A 23,597-nucleotide genomic window follows, 5' to 3' on the forward strand; every position below is an offset into this window, starting at 1 on the left:
GTCACATCTGCACATTGTTCATGGATTGGACATAGACCAACGTCTTTAAGTGTCCTCATAGCCAGAAATGCAATGAATTCACGTCTGGTGTAGAACGCCATGTACCGGCTCTCCTCGATCAGTCCATAGCCCTTGAAACGTTGGACTAAGATACTGCGATTGACCCATAGAAAATGGGATGGTGCCGTATTGTGCATAAACCACAGTCGGATTTAGAAAACGGTAACTTTGTCGTAGAGCGCTGGTCATTTATCGCGCAGAAATCGGTGATACATAGCACCTGTTAATCTGTTGGGTAAGGTGTGTGGCACTTAGAATCTATCACGGACAGTTCCCGTCATACACTGATCCTGATGATGCCTCACCTCCACTGTTCCTGGACGATTTGCTTATTTGCGTGCATATTGTGGTTATTTACTATGCCACCGTTTGTGAATCCTGCCTGATATGTAAACAAATTGCTGAGTGGGAACTGTGAATGTTCAGCGGCCGATGTCTTAACGGTTATTGGTTTTCGGACATCTCATTATAGGAATTTTTCTTCTGGTTTTGAGCAATTCTACCTCGTGCAGTAATATGTGACATTTTTTTTAAAAAAAAACACACTGTGAACTGCGAGGTTCAGCACATCACGCCGCACTGATCACTTACTGCAGAACTGCTATTCACTGCAGAATTTAAGACTCTGTTTTATGAGCAGTTAGACGACGTAATGGTACTTAATACGTTGGTATTAGCAACTTACGAGCATACTGGTGTCGAACCAGTGTCTGCAATGCTTTCAAACATACTTTATTTGCAGCACAAATACTGTTGATGGTTGACCATTTCTGATATCAACGAATGCCGACACAGTTTCTACTCAATAGTTAAAACTAAGCAGGTATTTTGTGAGCGGAAGTGGTTGTTCGAGGTGGCGCACTGGTTAACGCACTAGACTCATTTTTGGAGTAGGGTGGCTCATATCTTCGTCAGAGTATCACGATTTAGATTTTCCATGGTTTCCGCTGGACTTGAGATATCCCAGAGGAAAAAGTCTGGAACTGTCAGATTGTGAACACATGGCCATACACGGTCTGTGTTTTCCCGTGTTCTCACACTTCAGGATCGTCCTGGAGACTTGCTGTCACGCACTGCCTCATCCCTGCGTCACTTAGCTATCCAACTCCGTACGATATGGCCATCCGGGACGTGTCAGCGATAGTTTAATCTGCGGAAAGCTCGTTGGGTCTCTACCGTCGAATTAGTTTCAGTGCAAACCTTCACCACACGGACACAGTCCTGTACACTCCGTTTCTCCATCGTAAATGAATTTCCCACTCCCTTGCAGTGCACCCGCAGCCATAGTCAGCTGTATAGGGGCGTTCTTTCTGTGTTATGAAATAGTACATAATTCATCTACATCACAGGGTTTCAGACTTGTAATTTGCAGATGGAGAACGAAATGAACAGACAAAGCGCACACACACCTTCTGCTGAGACGGTTTCGAGTACCGGGAGGTGGCGCGTCACGTCGCTGGTGCGGAGGAGTGGGCGAGTGGCCGGCAGTGAGAGGAATGCGGAGGGCCCGGCCGGAGCGGACCGGTCCGCCGTGCCGCGCCGCGCCGCGGCTAGCTCTATTTTTACGGCGCGGTGTTCCGGATGCTGGCCGCTGCCGCCGCCGCCGCCGCCGCCGCTCTGACTAATGCAGCCGCCCACACCTCGCGCGCTCCACAAACAAAGTCTCCTCGCCGATGCGCGCTCCGCTCGAGCGCCGCATGCGGTAGGCGGCACACAGTGTTCTCTGCCAGCACAGCACTGGAGCACCGTCGATAACGGCTGTCCCGACCTTTCCGCGACCGTGACTGAACGAGATCGGATTTCATCCAATATACTAAGCAAAGTTTCTACATCTACATTTATACTCCGCAAGCCACCCAACGGTGTCTGGCGGAGGGAACTTTACGTGCCACTGTCATTACCTCCCTTTCCTGTTGCAGTCGCGTATGGTTCGCGGGAACGACGACTGCCGGGTAGCCTCCGTGCGCGCTCGTCTCTCTCTCTAATTTTACATTCGTGATCTCCTCGGGAGGTGTAAGTAGGGGGGAGCAATATATTCCATACCTCATCCAGAAACGCACCCTCTCGAAACCTGGACAGCAAGCTACACCGCGATGCAGAGCGCCTCTCTTGCAGAGTCTGCCACTTGAGTTTGCTAAACATCTACGTAACGCTATCACGCTTACCAAATAACCCTGTGACGAAACGCGCCGCTCTTCTTTGGACCTTCTCTATCCCCCTCTGTCAACCCGACCTGGTACGGATCCCACACTGATGAGCAATACTCAAGTATAGGTCGAACGAGTGTTTTGTAAGCCTCCTCCTTTGTTGATGGACTACATTTTCTAAGGACTCTCCCAATGAATCTCAACCTGGCACCCGCCTTACCAACAACTAATTTTATATGATCATTCCACTTCAAATCGTCCCGTACGCATACTCAGAGATATTTTACAGAAGTAACTGCTACCAGTGTTTGTTCTGCTATCATATAATCATACAATCAAGGATCCTTCTTTCCATATACTCGCAATATATTACATTTGTGTATGTTAAGGGTCGGTTGCCACTCCCTGCACCAAGTGCATATCCGCTGCAGATCTTCCTGCATTTAGATGCAATTTTCTAATGCTGCAACTTCTCTGTATACTACAGCATCATCCGCGAAAAGTCGCATGCAGCTTCCGACACTATCTACTTCATTAAACGTACACTGTGTAAAATTAACACTCCTGCTTTTAAACTGACAAATCATTTGTAGTACTCAATTAACGTTCAAACAACTGAAATTCACGCGTTCTATATATTTTCACTAAAGCAAAAAACGTAGTCAGTGGGATACCTGTTCTGCTTATTTCTATTAATCCTTCTCTGTTTGGTTTGGCGTCAACCACTGCACATCGCCAGTCGTACTCGGGGTTCATTCAGTTCTTCACTTTTGTTTCTTTGCTACCATAGTCTAAGCTCTAATTTCACACCTGTAACTTGTGCCGCATGGAACCTGTATTCGATGAGTCCTTGTAGTAGTCCCACATATGTTATAAGCGCGAAAGTTTGTGTTGGTACGTTTTTTACACCTTGACGCTCATGCGGCTCGACGATGAATTTTGGAATGGAAATAGCCTATAGCCTATATATTCCGAAAAAAAACCTTTCTTCCCTTGAGATGGTCAACGTGACTAAAAAGTCATCCATGAAAGTTAATTATCAAATGAATGCATTGAGTTTAGCGTAGAGATTAGTTTTGACTTTTTGGACAAATGCAATCATTGATACGACAAATTTCTATCATTCCAACAAACTTACCTTTCCTGTTCAAACGCTTGCAGTTCTCTTTGAAAGTGGCCTTCTCGACCACTGTAAATAAGAATCAAGGACAAACTTTAAAAGTGGCAGGTATTCATCTGGGCACCCTATGTTCCCCGCATCGACAGCTCTAAGTTGGCTGCTCGCGTGTACGAGAGCCAGAAATCTCTTCATATGCGCATATAATAAGCCTCGGAGCGTTGTTTATAGAGACCATATTACAGTAGATTTCTGCTCTTCGTGCACTTACCAAGACAGTTATCTTTTCCGTGCTACGCGCGTCGCAGAGAGTCGTGCAAATATTTACTCCCTTTTCTGGCACACTTTGTAATTCGGTGCTCGGTCGCGTAAAAACGTTTTACTTAAGTAAACTAGTGAGTTGAGTGACATGTATTGTTAGCTTCTACAATTGTCTAATTTTTAATTTTTTTTATTGAAGTCGCGCAATCTGCTGGGCCGCAAGTGGCTACCGATTCAAAACCTCCAAGACAGAACTTTCGTAATGCAGCATACACTTGGATAGCGAGTTTCGGCATCAACATTACTTTATAAATAACTCTTTAACCGCGGGTAACACCACGGGGCGGAGCTGGTAATAATAATGATAATAATAAAAACTAAATCTGAAACCCATATATTTCTTTCTCATTTTTTCAAACCAGAAAAAGTTCCTGTTAGAATTTATTACCCATGACGAGTGGTAACTACTACCACTGGATGAACAGCAAACGAAATAAAACAAATAGAAAAAACGGCCTACAGTGCTCTTGGTTGACTAGATAAGTTTTCAGTCTGCATGAAGTTGAACTTCTACAAACAGTTTGTATGAACTTTTTTACTCCTGACAGTGAGACGTGCTATTTTAACATAAGGAACTTTTTAATTGTGGCACTGGATCAGCGGCCAAAGCACATATGCACGTTGCAAGTTACTGGAAGAGCCAGGAAGGAAAATATATTATGGGACAGGCTAGAATAGAAGACGGAACCATGACATTGACAAAAAGAATTGGAGATGGGCTGGACAGTAGCCATGTTAGCCAGAGCAAGTTCATTTCGGCATTGCAAGAAATAACGGGAGACTGATGAGACAAACTAACGAAAGGTAGGCTGACGGCATTAGAAAATACGCAGCACCAACAGTGCGTTCTGTCGCTGAAGATTGCTCTACTTAGGAATATCTAGAGGAGGATGACAATGATTTACCATATATCACAGTCTACCGTAATAGTGGTTTCTTTTTAATTAATGTGGTGACCAAATCTTCTTGAAACCCATTTCATTTTCACCCCTCATAAAGTTTCGTCTTACACCAGGTTGGGAATCACTGCCGTTCACGAAGACGCCACGAAAACAGGACTGAATCTCCAATTAAAAAAGAATAAGTGCGAGTGGTACTCTTGCTCTGTACAGGCTTAATTATGCATATAGATAGTTCATCAGTAGGTTCTGATGAGTGAGTTCGCGAGTATTAAAATATGCGAAATATATAGCCGTTTCTTTTTGATTGCATTGACTTATAAGCTTAAATTTTTTGCACCACCCGAGGACCATGAGGATTCCCTTTCTACTGACTTAGGCACGGAACCGCAAAAAAAGTACAAAACACAGTAGGTGACGTAAAAACAGAAATGTTTGAAATCTTTTTCTAAAGAAAGTGCTACTTTCTCAATATTTTGACAAATTCAACAGATAAATAGGTCTGCATATTTTATGTTTCATCCTGTCGATATCTATCTGACTACCTACTTGGTCCCTACAATCATAACGTGTGCAAAGTGAATCCAGAATATTCCTCACTTTAATAGCAAAAAGCGCTAGGAGACTATTGTATCCTTTTTTCTCGACGAGTCGCGAAATAGTTACAGGAAAAAAGATAATTTCTTCCAAAAATGTACGTAATATTAATATCCTTCGTAGTACATGCTCGAGATGAAGATTGAGAAACTTCACTCGTGAAAACTGTAGTGTTACCGAATCCCACCGAGCGAGGTGGCGCAGTGGTTAGCACAGTAGACTCGCATTCGGGAGGACGACGGTTCAATTCCGCGTCCGGCCTTCCTGATTTAGGTTTTCCGCGATTTCCCTAGATCACTTCGGGCAAATGCCGGGATGGTTCCTTTGAAAGGGCACGGCCGATTTGCTTCCCCATCTTTCCCTAATCCGAGCTTGTGCTCCGTCTCTAATGACCTCGTTGTCGACGGGACGTTAAACACTAATTTCCTTCCTTCCTTCCTATTACCGAATCCCCCATATGTTCGGTATCGCACAAAACGTTACGGTGTTTGAAAAGGAAGTAAGGTTGCACGCGAAACCAGGGGACGCGATGTAGAGCCTCAGTGTTTACTGTGTCAACCTGCTGCACACAACAGTAAGGATATCCAACCTCTCGTAGAATCAAATCCGGAAGAAGATGGGAAGAACACTGGAAGAAATGGTCAAAAATCAGAGACGAGTATATATTTTGGCAGTGGTTTTCGATGTCTTAGCACTGCGCTGATTGGAGGTAAGTTCCCCGGCCTGTAGCTTTCTCCGCCTTCTCTTGCAAATGTCGCCGAAGTAATGTATAATTCCTCATTAATCTCGTGAATGGATGTGCTACAGGGGTACCCGATGAGCAGAACAACAACGCTGTCGAAGAGTCGCTGACGAAATGAACTCCTTTAATGTTGGTTACTTAAAGGACATGGGTATATTCCTGATGTCCGGCTAAGTTCGTGATACCAGTTTTATGTGCAATATTTCGGCGGCTGAAACCTCGCAAATCACACCACTTCCACAACAAATTAGTAATTCCTTCGCAAAATGTGAGGAGAGATGCTCGTGCCGTTTAGGCAGTGTGCGAGAGACAACGAATGGTATAAATACACGTAATTTTATACACGATCGCAGACGCTTGTAAACCACATCGAAGAATCTGAACCGAGTCCAGTTGGGAAGTTGAGCAGGAGAGGCGTGGTGTAAGGTTTCAGACGGCGCGCTGTCCTGTCCCGGATGAGCCTGCGCTGTTGACAGCACGTCGTCCCGTCCCGTCCCCTCCCGCCTTACGTAAGCTGGCGGCCTCCGTCCGACCCACACACTGGCCCGCGGCCTCACTCGTTCTTCACGGACCACCTTCGCCGACTCTCTCACCTCTCCTCCTTGCCAGCGATACGCAAGTCTCATAAGTACACTGAGTGCCCTGATGTCGCGGGAAGTCATTAATAGGGAGTCGCCCCTGTGCCAGCTTTCGAAACTGCAGTAGCACGTCGAGGTACGAACTGTACGAGGTGTTGGGCTCGTTCTGGATTCTCTCAGTTACATCTCTTGCAGGCCTACCCAGAACTGTTTCTATGCTGTTGGTGTTGGGTTCGTAGAGCATACGCAGGTGTCGACAGCTTTCCATAAATGCTGGATTCGGTGATACGGTGGGCCAAGCCAAAGCTGTGAACTCATTGTAGTGTTCATCAAAGCCACCTGCAGCGACCAAAGAACGGTGACATGGCCATTAACATGGACGTAATAACAGGGTAATGTAACTTCAGAAAGGGGTGCACACATAATGTGTACGAACGGTGCACCGGTCATAGGTCCTTGCAGCCGGACAATGGAACTTTATTGCGACACCATGAACGCCTCCTAGACCAGTGAGCATCAAACCTTTTTGCGCAAGTACCGGTACTGACATTATGGGGCGGCATCTCCGGCCGCATGTTGACCGATTTTATAAGGGACAGTCGAATGAAATCGAGGCAGATGGGAAAAAGTAAGTAAACCGTTTGTTATCTCGAAAGTAATCACCCTAACTGTTAACATAATCAACTCTCGTAGTCCTGTCGTCGTCAGTTGCATATAACATTACGGCATGTTGATAATTATTGCTTTGGGCCGTCTAATTACAGGTGAATAAAACACCATTTTTGTGCCATACTAGTTTCACCTTCATTCTTTGCAAGGCGTCTTCAGTGGCATGTTTCGTGCATGTTGATCTACATGGTGTGTTCTTGTTCCTTTCCTACAGCTGTTTTTCCTGTGGTACCTATCATTTGAAATTTCGTTTTCACACTTCACACCACTAAGAATTCAACACTCCTTTTGATACGTTTTTCATAAAACATACGAGTATTTACTTTTTTCCATCTGTCTCGTTTTCTTTTGACTGCCCCCTTATATTGTTAATTGATAACATACATAAATTACTATGTTACGAGGTCCGAATAGACTAGGGCGCCATAAATTGGTTATCCTTTGACCACTTACTGGAAAGCCGATACCACGCTTCGTATCATTTGTGCGTCCCGAGGCTGAAAAATGCAAGTACAGAATTTTCTTACAAGGTGCTCACTGTTTTCCATTTAGATAGTATGCCTTGTCTTTGTACACTCAGTTTTTTGAAGTTTCATTGTAAGCATTTGGTCAGTAACATTCATCCATTGCACTTACGTAGTAGATCCGTCGTCCTTACTTCCTAGACTCCATATAGTACGTTATCTCATATGAACAACGATGGAGAAGAAATTAGTCGTGACTCATTTAATGGAACTATCCTGGCATATGCGTAAAGAGATTTACGGAAACCATAAGAGATAGCAATCTGAATTGACATTCAACTCTTTATAAAACTGGAAACTGAAAATGCCTTCAAATGTTAGGTTCAGCCAAGTCATCCCACGGGAAAAATCTAAGCAAACTGTCATGGATCTCATATGTTTATTCTTTCTCTCTAAGTGTACCTCACCAGACCACTTCAAAGGACTCTTAGCTGCAGGATTGCGTTAAGAATAGAGTTTACATTTTTCAGTTCGTCGCGTCACAAAAGACGCCATGAAACAAAATCACAGAAAATATTTACTTAGGAACATTATTTTTGAAGAGTGAAATGTCGACACTGGCGGCAGATGATTTATTTTAAATTTATTATGCTGGCTTCTTTAGGGGGTATCACTGTGCCATATGAATCATATTTAAGGCGTTTACGGCGACCCATGTATGCATGATCGTGTGCGGTACAAGTTTTGAAGACTTCATAGGACTTAACGATACGCACCAAGTGTGCTGCTGAAGACTGTGTGGCCCAATACCAGTCAGAGACAATAAATTTAAAAAAATCCAATGCAGGCAGTGTAGAGAACGGAAACATTAAAAATATAGTTCTTGAGTTTCGTGCGAGCTGCAGAGCATCGAGTATATAAAACAGAGCCTGTGATTAATCGAGTGGAACGATTGATGGTGTTCCTGCAATCGCATTTGCATTGTGAAGATTTCGCTTTAGGCGTTTAGCCTTTTGATTAATTCGATGCAGTCCCACACGAAGATTGATAGTACCTGACCAAAAGTATCCGAACATCTGTTAGTGGGGATTAATATGGGGTGTGTCCAACGCATTTGTCACGGCTTGAACTCTGCTGCTTATACTTTCACTTAGACGTCCGAATGTCTGGGGAGCAATGGCTGCCTATTCTTCCTTAACGGCCGAAATCAGGAACTTAGGATGTTGAACGGTGGGGTGTCGAGCGAAGTCAATGTTCTGACTCATCCCACAAACGTTCTATTCGGTGCAGGTCGGGATTCTGGGTAGGCCAGTAGTTATCAGGAATGGTATTGTCCATAAACCTTTGCCTAACAAATGATGCTTTATGACAGGGTGCACCGTCATGCCGATTCCGAACTCTTCGTCTGTGGTATGCAGTACACAGTACTGTAAAGTGTGTTCATATGGCCGGCCGCGGTGGCCGAGCGGTTCTAGGCGCTTCAGTCCGGAACCGCGCGACTGCTACGGTCGCAGGTTCGAATCCTTCCTCGGACATGGATGTGTGTGATGTTCTTAGTTTAGTTAGGTTTAAGTAGTTCTAAGTTCTAGGGGACTGATGACCTCAGATGTTAAGTCCCATAGTGCTCAGAGGCATTTGAACCATTTTTTGTGTTCATATGCTTCCACGTTTAGCGTTTTCGTAAGGGCAACAAGGACGCTGCACCCTAACCATAAAAAAAACAGCCCCATACCGTAACAGAACCCCCTCCGTACTTCACTGCTGGCACTACACACGATGGCAGACAATCTTCTCCGCGGATGCGCCATACTGAAAGCCTTCCATCGGATTGCTGCACGGTATAACGGACTGATCATCCCAAACCACTCGTTTCCAGTCGTCCACTGCTCAGTGACGTCTCTCTTTACGCCACCTCAAGCGCGATCAGCATTGCCTACAGAAAAGTGTGATTTACGAGGAACTGCTCGACCTTTATACCCCATTCCATAGAAACAGTCATTGTGTTAGCTGGGTTATTGGTGCCACTTAGGAACTCAGTGATTCGTTCAGTCGATTTCATGCGATACAGTGCATCTGCGATCCACAATGCTCGAAGGTCCGTGTCCGTCAGTATGTAAGGTCTGCCTGGTCTGTGTTTGGCTTCACAATCTCATCGCCAACAGTCGACTTCAGTAGCTTTAGAAGGGAAAGGTCCCTGATGGATTCGTTTCTCAAGTGTCATCCAGTGCCCAGTCCAGGTTCCAAGTTGCTGAGCTCTCCTGGCGGGCATATTATCGCGGCGGATCCACCTTTCGTGACATCATTCCGCATTACATAGGGGTGTGCGGGTACTTTTGGTCAGCTAGTGTACATGATAGTGCGTCAGATGGTGGACTGGGCTTACAAGAAACAGCCCGCCACGAGACGCGTTTGGACGCCGGCCGGTTGCGCCAGCTTTCCGTGTATCCTGTTGCGCGCAGCACGCGCCGTGCGTGTGGCTGTGGGTTCCGGCGCGCTCCGTGACCGGACTGTGGCGGGCCGCCGTTTGCGTCACGGGAAGGGCATCCGCGAGGTGCGACGCGAGGAAACCACCGCCTCGCCAGATCCGGCTGTCCGCGGCCGCCACGCTGTTCGTGCCGACTGCTGCCCTCTGAGCTCGCGCCCCTGCTCACGCCGCGGTTTGGCTCTGGAATTTAGCAGCTTGCTGTGCGAAGCAGTGCTAAGAGAGGTCGCCCGGTTGTGCCGTCTGCCAGCCTCTTCTTTACTGCAGGAACTCGGCATCCTGGCGAATCTTCTGGGCTGTTTTGTAGCGTCGAAGGACATTTGCTGAAATATTTACCAAAAAAAGGCAGTGAAAATTGCGAATACTACACAGGCGCTATTTTTCCTGGGGTACCACATAACATGACTTCAGTTTTTCAAATTTTGGCTGATTTTGAGCATGCTTTCTGACAAGAGTAAGCACAAAAAAAAATACTAGATGTGTACTATCGACATGGCCCGGCTTCGCACGGATAGCACTGAATATCTATGGCCAGACGACTTGTCTGGCGTGGCGGTAATTTATGCACACAAACATTCCTCGTGAATCAGTCTACCTGTTAGTGAAAAATATATCAAAATCCCTTCAGTAGCTTCTGAGATAATCCTTCACGTCCAAACGGAAAAATGTGGCAGGGGATTTCATAGTATATATCGATTTATCTACTGAGACTTTGAGGTGTGGTAGTAATGTGTGCTTTTTATGATCGATATTCAACAGACCGTTGAAACTGGTGAGCAGCGATTTCCAAAGGTGCGAAGCCTTGCGCAAAAAAAATTCCGGAAAATATGCTAAATGTGAGGCAGAGACCACTCGCGAGGTGTAGTATAGGTGCCGGCCAGTGTGGCCGAACGGTTCTGGGCGCTAAAGTCTGGAACCGCGCGACCGCTACGATCGCAGGTTCGAATCGTGCCTCGGGCATGGATGTGTATGATGTCCTTAGGTTAGTTAGGTTTAAGTAGTTCTAAGTTCTAGGGGACTCATGACCTCAGAAGTTAAGTCCCCTAGTGCTCAAAGCAATTTGAACCATTTTTGTAGTATAGGTACAATGTTTACTTGGGTATGGATGTGAAACTGCGTTGTCTCCCCAGGCTTCAGCCTCGCATTCAGAACATTCGTCGTCTGCTTTTGCGTATAGTTTCACAAAGGGCGTTGTCAACTGTCATGTCACTGTAATTCTCTTTTGAGAAGCTGTAACTGCCAGTAAAAAAAGTTGTCACGTTTGTGCTGTGAAATTCTTTATTATTTGAAATACTCCAATCGAACTGCTTGAGTCTCTGCACTTAGACTGCCTTTTATAACTGTCGTGAGCTCTCTTTGCTGTGCTGTTCCGGCGTGTTTTATAAGTTTAGCTTTTATCTTCTGTAGGTGGGACCAGTTCGAACAGAGACCACTGTAGAAGTGTTTGATGGAGTGTCCATTATCGTCTGGACTCTCCTCACAAACAAAATGCTTTACAGTGTGATCTTCTATGTCCACATGTAAATGCCCAGTTCAAAAACTCACATTAACAGTGACAGCAAAATGTGAAGAAAAATCAGTGTTTTGCGGTTCTGTACGATAATCGATTGGGTAGGTAAAATATATCCAAGCTAAAGCGAAAATTAAAAACGAATCATGTTTCAAATCGAGTACTAGGCGAAAGCACAAGCACACACTTGCTCCACAGAACTTTCATTTTCGTACAACGTCTCTTCGACTTGTTAATGTTTTATTTGTCGAACAGGAAAGTATCTTTCGAAAGAGCGCAGAAAAGGCACGTTACGACTCTATGGGGAGACAAAAAATCGAAAAATTTACTCCCGAGGAACTCCTTTTGTTCTTAAAAAGAAAGGGCTTGGTCTCTCTGCCGAGAGTATCGAATGCGGTAGTTTTTCTGCGTTAGCTCAGGACCAGAAACAACTCTGAAATCAGTATTTCAGTCTGCAGAATAATGTACGTTGTTGTGAACCTTCTTGATGCATAAACACTACGTGCCAGACCGGGATTTGATGCCTGTTCTTTGCCTTTCATGGACACTGTTTCTCTTCTGGACTTAAATTCGGTCCGACAGAGTTTCAGCGGACTGTAGTTCCTGCCATTGGCACGCAACCATTCACTCAGGTGCTGGGAGGCAGATGTCGCTTTTGTTGCCTAGGGCTGCTGTAATGGATGGTGGTTCTCCTTTGTGGTTTAGCGAACGGCATTTCCGACTAGGACTTACCTTGCATCGGCTGTGGTGCGGTTCCTTATGGATATGGTGAATGTGGGGGAGCGGACGATTCCTGGAAGCGAGGCATTACAGCAAGGCAGAGGGTGTGCCCGAGTCAGCTGCTGGGCGTCATCGGTGAAGGCCGCTCGGATTAAAGGCGGGGAGGGGAGGCGAGGCGGATGCGAGCCCCGTGGTTGCGCAGGTCACGCTCTGCTGCGGGGAGCCCCCCCTCCCCCGCCCCCGCCCCCTTACCTTACGTAATGCGGCTGCCTAACGGTACGACACGCCAGCCGCCCCCTTATCAGGCTCTTGTACTCCCGGACGCTTTCTTATCTGACGCGCCCCAGTCTAAACGGCCGGCGTCTGCCGCAATCATTTTTCTGCGTTCTCCTATCAGCTTCATTCTACCGCAATTATCTCGCACCTCAGTTTTTAATATTTGTATATTGATACATGCTTTTTGATCGCTGTCTCGCTCGCGTACGGAAAAATAGTCGCAACACAAAGGAGGCGTGTTTCTACACTTGAAAGACGATGTCTGTTCAAATTTCGCGCCAGCTATTAGCGCTACTATGAGGATGCAAAATGGCTTGTTTTAAATGCGCGCTCTAACGGTCGTGAACCTTTGCTAACTTTGCGACTGGACATAGTGAGTTGTTAGTGACATGACAAATAGTTACAAAGCGATTACTTAAAGGGCAGCTCCAACCTAGACTCCCTGTAGAGTCATTCCCCTGACCCCAGACCACCGCCATTTGCGACTTCAGTGATGTCAAGCCAGAATTCATTGTAGGGCGGGATGGAGGTCTGTTGTGTTTTATGGTGAAAGATGGCTGGTTGTGCCTTGGTGCCAGTGATGGCCGTGTTTTGGTTTCAAGGAGACCGGTTGACGGACTGCAACCAACCTGTGTGTGTGCCAATCACACAGGACCTACAGCTGGATTTACGATCTGGAGCGCGATTTCAAATTACAACAGCAGCACTCGTGTGGTTATCCCTCGCACCCCGACTGCAAATTTGTACGTCATTCTGGTGATTCGATATGTCGTCGTTCCATGTAACTACTTCGTTCAGGTGACCTCTGGTTTCGGTCAGTTACTTACGCCCATGTTCAGATGGCTACTTTTACATGGTGTATGGCGCCGACGTTAACTGTAGTGAGAAGTGACTGGTGGGGAGCATTTAGATGCTTTATGAGAAATATTATGTTGGTATGTTTCCATATTTGTAAGAGGTTTTTGTAACTAATAGCAGCTTTGTTGGAGGCAGTAAATGACACATGGAGTTACTTGATTTTCATGCCAAGGAAAACTTGACTGCCAGGCAATTACCATCGAGACATGGAATGCTAGGGCGACTCATTCTTGAGTACTTTGGAGTGTTTGGGATACCCACCAGGTTGGATTAAAGGACGACATCGAAACAGTTCAGAGGCGGGCTGCTAGACTCGTTAACGGTAGGTTAACTCAGTACCCAAATATTACGGAGATGCTTCTTGAACTCAAATAGGAATGGGAGAAGGAAAGCGATGGTCTTTCCGCAAGACACCACTGCGCAAATTTAGAAAACTGCTATTTGAGGCCGATTGCAGAACGATTCTTCTGCCTCCAACGTATATTTGGCGTAAGGACCATGAAAATTAGATGGGAGAAATTAGGGGTCGTACAGACACTTTTAGACAGTCGTTTTCCACTCGCTCTATTTGCGAGTGGAACAGGACAGGAAATCACTAGTACTGGTGCAGGGTATCATCCGCCATGCGGAGTTCATTGTGTACTCAGTTACTGAAGAGCACAAAAACAAAAGGCTCATCGCTCTAAAATTCAAAAGTTAGCCTATTTTTTAATGTACTTAATTTTTGTTTTGTTTGCGTGCGTGTTGGCTTGTATAAGGTCAGCGATAGGAGCCAGCTTTGTACTGTATTTTGTCGACGAACTCCCGGCCATGTACGTCTTCGCAGGAAACGTGCGCTGTTGTGCGAGTATACTCCCGACGACGGGCTGCTCTGCTGTCAGGAAGTTCTGTAGTTCCTAACTTTGCCCTGACCAGGATTCCTTGCTGGTTCTTCAGATGTTCCAGTTTTCAGTGACGTAACTCATTGACCCACACTTAACTTCCGCGTAGTCACTCAAGTACCACAAATGCTAGCGATTTTGATAGCAACAATATCTAAGAAATCTATAATAATTTGTTTGGATCAGTGTTTGGTAGGTCGCTGTAATGTAACTTCTAAGCAATTGCACTTCAGGGGAACACAACTGAAAACGCATTTGTGCGAAAAATTGAATTTTCAATCTTACGCAATTGGTTTAAGAACTAAAATAGCAGCAAAGTCTTGTAACTTCCACAATCTCGCAGTTTACACGGTTCAATTGCTTCCGCCTATATTTGGGAAAGTCCGACTTCATTTTTTCTTAGTGCGGAGCCATTCCCATCCAGTCCTGTCTTACTGAATGTCCTGCTTGTAATCTTCTAGAATTCTTTCCCATTCTCGAGGTCCACAGTTTTCAGGCCAGTTTATTGATCACCGAAAGTTAGCTGAAAAAGTATAGAGATTGGTATATAGTGTGTCCCAGGAGGAAGGTGCATATTCAGAAATGTGACAGGAATGATCACTGGAAACAAAAAGTCTCGTAAACATGAGCTCTAAAACGCGTTCCTTAAGAGCGAAGAACACTTGATAATCTTTGATACTGTGAAACACACATTTTCTAGTCAACAAGTGCTTATAGCTCTTAAGATAAGCATTGAGCTGGCAAACGACACTCGTTTTCGAACGGGCTCGAAATTTTCCGATACGCCGCAGCGTTCGATACACACAAACGTGTTCGAACAATCACGTGACTCGACTCGCGCGGCGCGAATGCTGGGGATACACCAGAAACTACAAAATACCCATAACAACAAGCTATCCCTCTGCTTAGAATTTGGCATTTACGTGAAATAGCTTTAAATATGACTGCTACACAAACTACTGTTGTATTTGAATAAATTTGCAGTAAGAGCTGTCATAAAGTACCGGTTTGTATGGATATGTAAACACTTAAGCTGATTTTTAACTAAAGGTAAAAGGAAAAGACTATAACATTGTCTAACGGATGTAACTATGCGGCTGAAGCCAGTGCAATATTTTATTTATTACGAGGGGCTAATTTTCGTGTAAATACCGCTATAATAGTTGGGAAAAACGTTACAAATCAGTTTGAAAACAAGATGACGAAAGGAAACTGAAACAAGGAAGAAATTACTCGAGAATTAAATGCCTAACAAACGAAACGTGTCGTAGTAAACTGACCGTAATATCGCTATCGCGATAATAAATTATAGCTGCAACACCACTGTTAAAGATAGTTGCCCAGTACCAAGAGAAAGTTCGCGAATTAGGCAAGATCGTGATTGCAATCCTTCATTTATTAGTCGCCCTTGTTACTTACGACCTGCATCCTAGAAGATATTTCAGTTCGTGTTTCACACTCACTTTCATTCCTAAAACCCATAGTGCGTTAGATACGCGAAGATAGGTCGTGGAGGTTAAAGGTCGTGGAGGATAATACTGTACCAACACCAGTCACTAGATCGCGGGGCAATCGAAAGATCAAAGAGAACCCGGGACAACTGCGCCGTAAACCTTTCGTACCGTTAGTCATGTTCAGCCACAACCACAGCCGCAGTACGCATTCTAGAGCCCCTGTTGACTAGATATTTTGTTTCGATTGATCGTTCCTGCCATATCCCTGATATTCTCCCAAGGACACCCACTACGCCAAAATGTAAGGGCTTTAGGAAACTATTATTTATTATTTTATTAAAGGTAGCAACCAGCCGCTTTGTTACGTATTTTTATTTGAGCTAATACGCATTTCGGGCTTTCGCTCATCTTCAGTTAGCGCAATACGTATTTGATTCTTCAGTCAGTACACAGTTGAAACATTGACAGCAAACTGCACGCTGCAGCCCCTTTCTGCTCTGCTTTCTGTAATTCCGATACTTGCCCTTACGGATGTGGCACAAACTTTTTTTTACTTTTTTGCGCAAAAACAGCATAGTATCTGATTTATCATCGACTGATTGCTGTATTTATTAAATTAATCCACAGCCAAGGAGCCACTTTTACGATATAGCTCAGACAGCGAAAGTGTTGAATGAGACACAGCTGTGCAGAAACTTCACGGGTTCCCTAGTAGATCTCTAACAAGAAGCAAACGTTATCGTCATAAATATAATAAATATTTAATTTTGAAATGAGGGTAAACATTTATGGACGCTCGATACTTCAGGAAGCTGTTACTATTTTTGAGGGAGGGAGTTCCATTACTGCCAGTCCCACCCTTGTTCTACGACTCGCGCCTTCCTGCTCATCGGATAGCTTTCCGTACGCAGCATTGCGAAAGCTGTGATGGTGCATCAGCGATGCAGCTGCAGCACTGACAGGTTTGCCGTGCTAACAGGAGTGCGCTGTCGTGTGTTCGCAGAGCTATGTTGACTCGGTGTGCGGCGTGGCGAGCGGCGAGTCGTGCGACGACTCGAGCTACGACTCCGACTTCGAGGCGGAGGAGGGCCCGGCGGTCGGCGCTCCGCCGCAGGCCCAGCCGGCGTCCGCGGGCGGCGCCGGCCACGGCCAGCACCACGACGTGAGCCGCACCGTCTCCGACACGCTGGGCGCCGAATTCGCCGAATACGTGTCGTGCGAGCAGCCGGCGGCGGCGCAGGCGCAGCACGACCCGGGCTACACGGCGCGCGTCGAGTTCGGCGTCAAGCTGGGCTACTCGGAGCGGCTGGTGCAGGCGGCGCTTCTCAAGCTGGGCCCGGCGCCCGCGCAGAACGAGCTGCTGGCCGAGCTGGTGCGCCTGGGCGCGCAGCACCAACACCAGCAACAGCAGCAGCTGCGCCAGGACCCCGCGCTGGCGCTCGCGACCGAAGACGCCAGCCTCGCGGTCGCCTGTCCGGGGGCGGCGGTGTGCGGCGGCGCGGGGGCGGCAGGCGCCGCAGACCCCGCCGACGACCTGCCGCTGCCGGCCACCACCGCCCCCGCCGCGCAGCCGCAGGTGCCGCTGCGACCCATCGTCATCGACGGCAGCAACGTCGCCATGAGGTACACATCCCACTGTTTTCTCTCGATAGTGTCTCACTAGTACGTCTACGTCTACGTCTCAACCGTGCCGTGGGCACAGCGAGTTAGGCCTCTGCCAAGGGTGCATACAGCGGGTGCAAAAATTACGAAAAAATATATATGAGAATTAACCGGAAGAGGTGCCTTAGTTCTTCTACTCCCCTCTTGTATTATCCGCCTCATGCTCGTTTTGAGCAATGGAGATCCTGTTGTTACTTCATTGAGGTATCATCATCATCATCATCATCATCATCATCAGGAGGCTTTTCTTCCAGCGGGCCGGTTCAAAAATGGTTCAAATGGCTCTGAGCACTATGCGACTTAACTTCTGAGGTCATCAATCGCCTGGAACTTAGAACTAATTAAACCTAACTAACCTAAGGACATCATACACATCCATGCCCGAGGCAGGATTCGAACCTGCGACCGTAGCGGTCGCTCGGCTCCAGACTGTAGCACCCAGAACCACACGGCCACTCCGGCCGGCCCAGCGGGCCGGTTAGGAACGTTGTGAACGATATGTCTCCATTGATTTCTGTCCTGGTATAGCTTTTCTCTGTCCACTGCATCCCACATTACTCCTGTCCCCTTGAGGTCTTCATTAACGCCGGCCGAAGTGGCCGAGCGATTCTAGGCGCTACAGTCTGGAACCGCGCGACCACTACGGTCGCAGGTTCGAATCCTGCCTTGGGATGTGTGTGATGTCCTTAGATTAGTTAAGTTTAAGTAGTTCTATGTCTAGGGGACTGACGACCTCAGAAGTTAAGTCCCATGGCGCTCAGAGCCAATTGAGCCTTCATTAACCTGGTCTGCCCATCTCTTTCTATGCCGCCCTACGGTACCCCTGTCTCCAGATAATTACGTGGAGTCGGGTGCATTCGTTTCAATCAATCTTACAGCGCTCATTCTTCCCACCGTGGTCGATCTCACTTGCAGGTCGGTTCTTAAATATTCGTCCCCCCCCCCCCCCCTCTCTCTCTCTCTCTCTCTCTCTCTCTCTCTCTCTCTCTCTCTCTCTCTCTGAGCTGACTTAGGAAACTTGATTTCATCATACGCCTGTATCTGACACTCTTATTTATGACAAGGGTCTGCAGAGTATACTTCATGATTGGCAAGAGACAGGTTTTATATATTACTTTACGAATGAGTTGATGTGTTAAATATTTGACGTTACACACGGAAACGAGAAAAAGTTTCGGAAAGGTTTGAAATTATGCGTAAAGTTTGTTACAAATCGCTATTCTCAGATATGGATGAATTTAGTGTGGCTATTGACGAGCCGTGAGTTACTCTATTTCAAGGCATATACACAGTTTGTAACTGCAATACTTCTCTCACTGTGTCAAAGCTTAACGTTAGATTCTACCTCTTAACGAGTAGATTACCACAGCATTTATATCTTAAAGTTCAATCAATAATTGTAGGAAATATTTCAAATGAAATTTTTGTTGTCTCTGTTGGCAATCTGCAACTGGGACAGTATTCCATGAACCACGAATAGGGTTGACCATTGCATTGCTTAAGCATGTGGTGTCGTAAGACCACTGAAAGTTGGCCTTCCTTATGCATTACGTATTTTGTTGTTGTTCTAGCGAGAATGAAACTCTGGCGCGCTTAAAAACAAAGCTTTGAAAGTCTTAAATTTGTTTCCTAATCACTGTACTATACTTTTAAGTCATGTAGTTATTGTATCAAATCTTCGACATTTGGTTTTGCTGTGGTTCTTTCCTATTAAACATAATAAAAATGTTATAGAATTTATTAACTCTCCGAACTACAGAAAGTTACCTTTACACGGGGGCGGGGGAACGTAGCATCGGCAGTTCTGTCGGTGGCGCAAGACCACCCCAATACGACTGTGGTCTACATCAGCTCTGCAAGTTGCAGTGAATCGATTTTACACCACCACGTTCCGTCGTCGGTAATGATGGGCAGAAGGATATTGAGATTAATCTATACCTTTGTGATGGTGTGAACAGTTTCGCCAGCATCTCATTTATCTCTTGACATCTCGGAGGAGATCCTGCGCACTTGGCACATTATTGTCTGTGTTACTGTACAAGGAAATTCAGCTCAAGGGTAATCATTCATCATCGTTCCTCGAGAAATAACTTGCCCCCCCCCCCCCCCTCTCCTTCGCTTAGTACAAATTCAGCGACAAACATATGTTGCCTTTTCCATCTCTTCGAAAGTTTCTGCAGTGATTTGAAACAAAATTTGTCACACACTGCTATGATATTCTTTTTTTACGTTTGCATCTATACCTTGCAAGTTACCGTACGGTGTGTGGCGGAGAGTACTTTGCTAATCACCGTGTTTCTCCCTCCCCGCCGCCCCTCCACCTTACCATATTGAAGTTGCGGATGCTGCGCGGGAGGAACGATCGTTGGGAAGCCACTGCGAGAGCTCGAATATCTTTAATTTTATCTTCATGATCTTTTCCGCGATATATACGTTGCCTGAGGAAGCTAGATTTTGGTTGATTCTTGGGCTCTTGTAGCGTGTCACTGTAGTTCGAAAAGCATCTTCGTAACGCTTTCGCGCTTAATAAAGAAATATGGGCGTTCCTTTACATATTTACTATTTCATAAATCAATCCTATTTCGTAAGGGTTTTAGACAGACGAACAGTGCTCTAGTATAGGTCGAACGAGGGTTTTCTAAACCACCTCCTCCGTGGATGGACTACACTTCCTGAGGATCCTCCAGTTGAATCTGTTTGGCATCTGCTTTTTCTGCAGTCACTTTTATGTGGTCCCTGTTGTTGTTGTTGTTGTTGTGGTCTTCAGTCCTGAGACTGGTTTGATGCAGCTCTCCATGCTACTCTATCCTGTGCAAGCTTCTTCATCTCCCAGTACCTACTGCAACCTACATCTTTCTGAATCTGCTTAGTGTATTCATCTCTTGGTCTCCCCCTACGATTTTTACCCTCCACGCTGCCCTCCAGTACTAAATTGGTGATCCCTTGATGCCTCAGAACATGTCCTACCAACCGATCCCTTCTTCTGGTCAAGTTGTGCCACAAACTTCTCTTCTCCCCAATCCTATTCAATACTTCCTCATTAGTTATGTGATCTACCCATCTAATCTTCAGCATTCTTCTGTAGCACCATATTTCGAAAGCTTCTATTCTCTTCTTGTCCAAACTATTTACCGTCCATGTTTCGCTTCCATACATGGCTACACTCCATACAAATACTTTCAGAAATGACTTCCTGACACTTAAATCTATACTCGATGTTAACAAATTTCTCTTCTTCAGAAACGCTTTCCTTGCCATTGCCAGTCTACATTTTATATGTAGTAACAGTTATTTTTGCAGACTAACAGTGCAGCGGTGATTCCATTAAGAGATATCTATTAAATGAAAGAGGAGTCAATACCGTTGAAATGTGGAAGAAATTCAGATGGCTTTAAATACCTTTTGTGAATTGCCACATTGGTCATAAAGTCGAGGCATGGCAGTTCCAATGCGTAGCCAGTGGTGGTTGTCACGAGGTGACGTGAACTTGGAAAACTCACTCAGTTGTCTCCTGGAAATTCCAATGAGTACTGCTGTGACAGTATTTGATTGCATCTTCCGTAAGTCTGTCAGCGATCTCTAATGTTCATAATTAAAACTCGAATGCTAATTTCGAATTGTGACGGTACCTCAATCTAATATTTGTATTTGAATCCTTCGCAGTTCCAGGATGAGACAGAGCAACGTTTTTGGATCCCAGTGCAGGCGGAATTCTTTCAGGAGAACTTCTAAAGCAAGATTGGTTTCGTAAGAAGTAACGTTCTGATATTTGCTAGAATCCCTCTCAGAAAGATTATGCTCTGGTACACAACGGGGAATGGAGTCAATTGCAGTATTGCAGAGTGCAGCTATGTGGAACATCAGTACATCGACGCAAACTGATTTATCATTGCTGTGAACAGTGCGGAAACACAGAAGCTATTGTCTACAGCAACAGCGACCCCACTTCGTAGCTATGACGGCACCCTTAGCACTACTTGCAGATATTTTAAAATCCTATAAACTGTTTCGTCAGATGCAATTACAAAATCTTTATAAAACCGTTACAAATATTGGCACTTCCTTCACCAGGCTGCTATGTCGCACTCTCAATATATAGGCTCTTAAATGAAACGTACACATAAGTGGATCATTGGAAAAGTGACTGACTGAATGGTCTGAACAAGGTAATCCAGTGATTGAAACACTGCACTTCAGGGGTAGTATCAACCTACAGTCAGCTGAAGCGGATTTGAGAGTTGTTGGTGGCGATCAGTCATGTTTTCAAACGCCTCCTCTGTGACGTACGGAATTACTAATTGTGCTTTGAGCTCCTGCAGCGTCCAGTTGAAGATGTTTGAGTTAATCTCTGGGCTGCCCCATAATGTTCCTATTTGTACAATGCTCTCGTTCCGGCAGCGCGCTTGTGTAGTAATGACAGTGTGGTTTTAAAAATGCCTGAGGCGCCTGCACGAGCTTCTAGACATGTCCAAGTCGTCATAATCTATAATTTCTCCGAAAATGTGTGTATGTATTCGGTAGGTACCATATGTGAGACTTGGGGCTGTGTCAGCAACTTTTGCTGTATTACTTCGCATAAAAACTAAATAAATGTGACCTTGAATGTGTACGCTGGTATTATTACAGAAATTTCACAGCTGTGACCGCGAGGTTTTACACTCGACAACGGTTAAAATATCCGTTCGACATTCCACATACAAATAATTTACTAAAATTAAACTTCCACTTCTTGAAAGAGCCTCCATGAAAAATGAATTATCCTAGGACAATGAAACTTTGTGAAAACATTTGTAAAGACGTGTGGAAGAAAAAAAAAACGCATTTCAGTTTCCGGAAAAGAGGGATAACATTCGTTAGTTGCGTACTATGTTTACGTTCCAGGTTACAAACTTCTCTCAGTGTGACGATCTTTTTACATGAACGACAACCTGGAGTTGCGCTAGAGGTACATTTCACAATTTTGCGCAGCACTTTCCTTATGGTGGGCCATGGAGTGTTAAGACATGTTCAGCTGTCGTCACAGATCGTGCACTGCTTCAAGATCGCACATTGCGTCCAGAATTCTCAGCTATGGCAACAGCAACTTCTTCAACAATTTGTGGCGCAATTCTTCCAGGAGAATTCCCAAATCTCCAATTAGTTTGAACTTCCGAACCATGTTCACCAACCTAGGTGCGGAACTAGCCTCTCCGTATTCCTTTAAGCATCGATACTCTCGAAGCGTAGTAGTACTACTGCTGATTTGATGAAACAGCTTGATGCGCGAGGCCCTGCTCACCTTGTCCACACTCGTGGTGACTGACTGCAGTTGTAAGGCACACTGATGCTTGCGTTTCAACTCTACTTCGCCGTACCAGTAGAAGTGTCGACACTAACAATAGCAACAACGCAAATCCTGCGCAGAGTCTGAACGTCATTGCTATTTAGTTGGGTACCCATGTGGCAAATAGTTTTCACTCAGCTCTGTCTCATGTAGTGAAAGTTTGATTATAGCCACCCTACATACTTTGTCTGATTTCCCTATCTCGCTTAAGGCAAATGCCCGGATGGTTTCTTTGCGAGGGGCACGACCGATTTCCTAATGATCTCGTTGTCAACTGGACTTTAATCATTCTTTCTTCTTCTACGGCGAGGTTTTACACAGTAATCCCACCATCAAGACAACGACAAAAATTAAGATTTCGACGTCGTTTGGGCAGATGGTATAGGGAGAGGCGGCAAGCTTCGTTACCCACAAAAAGGATCGAAAATCGAAACGATCATGCACGACGCTGAATGAGTTGAAGACTGTCTCCGCACTTTATCCGGTCGCCCTATTTACTCACGCAGCATTTCCTGTGTCTTATCATTGATTTTATAGCATACTAGTGAGGTCCGTCCCATGAAGTTTGAACCTCGTCACGCAAGTCCAGCAAATTTGGCAGCATCGGTTGAATGTTAATGCTTCATGAGCATGTCGCATATTGTGACCATTTGTTGAGCTGTGAAGGGATAACGTAGCAAAAAAAAAAAAGACAAGTTTCAGTATTTCATTAGGAAGTGGATGGGCACTGTCGTGTAGGGAAGAGAATATGATAGTAGGCCATCATTTACATTTCCGCGTCCCAGTGATACACATCACAGAGCATTTGCCATTATTAGTAGTTGCAGGCCCCACGAT

The 23,597-nt window shown here is 45.5% G+C and overlaps 1 protein-coding gene across 3 annotated transcripts in view; it reads left to right on the forward strand.

The window, feature by feature from the left end:
• The window catches only part of LOC126162353 (probable ribonuclease ZC3H12D), a 582,391-nt gene that overhangs the window by 553,405 nt on the left and 5,389 nt on the right, over positions 1 to 23,597 (forward strand). For all 3 annotated transcript variants that reach the window (XM_049918804.1, XM_049918806.1, XM_049918805.1), the window contains exon 2: positions 16,779 to 17,398. In XM_049918804.1, the coding sequence (XP_049774761.1) occupies positions 16,779 to 17,398 (620 nt within the window). The remainder of the gene's footprint in view (positions 1 to 16,778; positions 17,399 to 23,597) is intronic.

The sequence above is a fragment of the Schistocerca cancellata genome, chromosome 2, assembly GCF_023864275.1.
Source record: "Schistocerca cancellata isolate TAMUIC-IGC-003103 chromosome 2, iqSchCanc2.1, whole genome shotgun sequence".
Taxonomy (NCBI): Eukaryota; Metazoa; Arthropoda; class Insecta; order Orthoptera; family Acrididae; genus Schistocerca; species Schistocerca cancellata.